This window comes from Sinocyclocheilus grahami, unplaced genomic scaffold (assembly GCF_001515645.1).
Source record: "Sinocyclocheilus grahami isolate Dianchi unplaced genomic scaffold, SAMN03320097.WGS_v1.1 scaffold142.1, whole genome shotgun sequence".
Taxonomy (NCBI): Eukaryota; Metazoa; Chordata; class Actinopteri; order Cypriniformes; family Cyprinidae; genus Sinocyclocheilus; species Sinocyclocheilus grahami.
Window position 1 is genome coordinate 157,610 of NW_015505321.1, and position 2,399 is coordinate 160,008.

The following is a 2,399-nucleotide window of genomic DNA, read 5'->3' on the forward strand; positions in this document are numbered from 1 at the left end:
TTGGAGCTAGCCATCGATGCATGTCACAGCTTTGGATTGTGCTTTGAAGAAACCGCAGCGAATCGCCTAGATTTATGCTTTCAGTTTGAACAGAAATCTTATACAGTAGTTTGACGATCTAAAATGGTGATTGTGCATTAACAGCGGTCAATCATGTCGCTACGCAAATGTGCTGTCAGAACTTATTTACACAAGGCATTTTTTATTTTGGTTGCGCATGTCGACCTGCGGACCACTTATGTGCACCCCTGATAATAGGACCCCTTTAACACGTGGACAGACATGGAATAGTGCAGGATTGATCAACAGAATGCCACGGACCAGCCGTTTCGTAACCTAACCTGCAGCAGCAGCACTTCTGTGTGAGATCTGAGCTTTACCTTCTCAGCCAATGGGAAGGAGCAGTCCGTTTCCACGGCGACGGCCAGGACCCTCTTGTATCCGTTGATGATGGAGTGAGGGATGGAGGCGAGCGTCGGGTAGCCGATCTGCAGACACACACTGGCGATGTTCCTCACACCCTGAACAGAAGAGATGGACAAGTTACACAGACGTCAGGGAATAAACACTTTATACAGCCTGAAAGGGGGATGACATTAAAATGTAAAAAAACCACAAAAAATTTAACATTGATTTTTTATGAAATTATATTTAGTTAAACAATTTTTACATCAATTTTTTTTTTAATATTCAAAACACTTCACTTTATATGAAAGGGGGGAAAGCTAAAATGGAAAAAATAATTTAATAAGTAAAAAAAATTAAATAAAAAGATTTAAATGTATGTTTTATTTAAAGTAGTTTAAATTATATAGTTATTTAAACATTAAATACTACAAGTATATAATTTAGATTTTCGAGTAAGAGTAAATTGAATTTAAAGTCTAATTAACAAATTACCCCGTTTTATTAAAATAAAAAGAGTGTTTAAAATGATCAATTAAACTAAAATTAATATCTATATTAAAATATAAATTAAATTGTATTTTTAATACAATTCTATATACACAAGTAAATATTAACACAATTATGTTACTTATTTTAACTCTAACATTATATTTTAGTTTTAATTTCCTATTTAAACAAAAAAAAACTGTTAAACAAATTATAATAATTAAAATAAATCATTAAGAAAAAGAAGTACAATTAAAACGTAACTAAAACACACTGAAAAAAAATAATAAAAGTGTCTGAGACCAAGCGTCCCTGTGAGCCGTGGGATGCAAACACACAGGGATAGAAGGAAACAGGTTTATTTGTGCAGGGGGAACGATAAACCAGCACTGCCACAGCCGGTCTATAACTTATCCTGCATCTTCACACATACAACCATCACCTGGGGCCCCCAAAAATCTGATAATTAGCGTCTTGAGCGGTCATTTCTCTTTCAGGTCTAATCCCAACACAAGCACGAGTAGCATTAACTGAACTGACCTCCAGGAACCTCTTGTGCAGGGCGTCTTCAGTGATGTCCAGCACCTCGGGGCTGTAGACGCTGCCGTTATCATACACCTGCTGGATGATCAGCCCGTAAGAGAAGGGCGAGATGTTCAGCATGTTGAGCAGCGTGGCCTCGCTGGCGCCCACCTTGTCTCCATGTTTGATCAGCTGAACGTCGCTCTGTGGCCAGAAGAGGACAGTTTAGTTCATTTGCAATATTTACAGGAGAAATCTAAAAGTGTCTGAGACCAAGCGTCCCTGTGAGCCGTGGGATGCAAACACACAGGGATAGAAGGAAACAGGTTTATTTGTGCAGGGGGAACGATAAACCAGCACTGCCACAGCCGGTCTATAACTTATCCTGCATCTCTGGATCAGCATTTGTAATGACCTTGAATATTTAAACTGGTTGAAAACATGTTAACAGATCAATTTCATAATTTTTTTGCGTAAAAAATTAATTAATCTCAAGATTAAGATAAGATCAATTATTTGATCCGCACTGACTGGAGGAAAAAAAAATCCTTGACTATATATTTTAAATATAAAGAAAATGTTATTTAAATAAAAATGTTTTTTAATTCTATATTTTATAAAGAAATTATTAGACCAAACAATGTTGAGCTTCACTGCTAAACTGAATGAGGCACAACGGTTGTCTTAAAATATGTAAAAAAAAATATAATAATAAATAATATATATATCTATATATAAAATATTTTAAATTTTTCTAAAACAAAAAAAGAATACACTTAAAATAAGGTATTTATAATTAAAAAAATATATATATTTAAAATATTTAATATTGTCTTCATAATCATTGGAAGTCAAAATTGTAAAGAAAATGTGTTAAATAAATATTTAAAAAAATTCTATATTTTATAAAGAAATTAGACCAAACAATGTTGAGCTTCACTGCTAAACTGAATGAGGCACAACGGTGGTCTTAAAATATGTAA

At 34.1% G+C, this 2,399-nt stretch overlaps 1 protein-coding gene across 1 annotated transcript; it reads right to left on the minus strand.

The window, feature by feature from the left end:
* Positions 1–298: 298 nt before the first annotated feature.
* On the minus strand, positions 299–1,650 carry LOC107591460 (60S acidic ribosomal protein P0-like). The gene is made up of 2 exons (XM_016280606.1): positions 1,435–1,650; positions 299–521 (listed from the first exon to the last, which is right to left on the minus strand). The coding sequence occupies exons 1-2, from the start codon at positions 1,555–1,557 to the stop codon at positions 303–305; spliced, it is 342 nt and encodes a 113-aa protein (XP_016136092.1). The 5' UTR covers positions 1,558–1,650; the 3' UTR covers positions 299–302.
* Between the last annotated feature and the right edge of the window lie 749 nt (positions 1,651–2,399).

Bases quoted from the DNA above. Each gene is read 5' to 3' on its own strand.
- LOC107591460 (XM_016280606.1), bottom strand. From the start codon at position 1,557: ATGCTGAACATCTCGCCCTTCTCTTACGGGCTGATCATCCAGCAGGTG. The intron at 522-1,434 runs GTCAGTTCAGTT...TCTTCTGTTCAG, and splicing joins TGCACAAGAGGTTCCTGGAG to GGTGTGAGGAACATCGCCAG.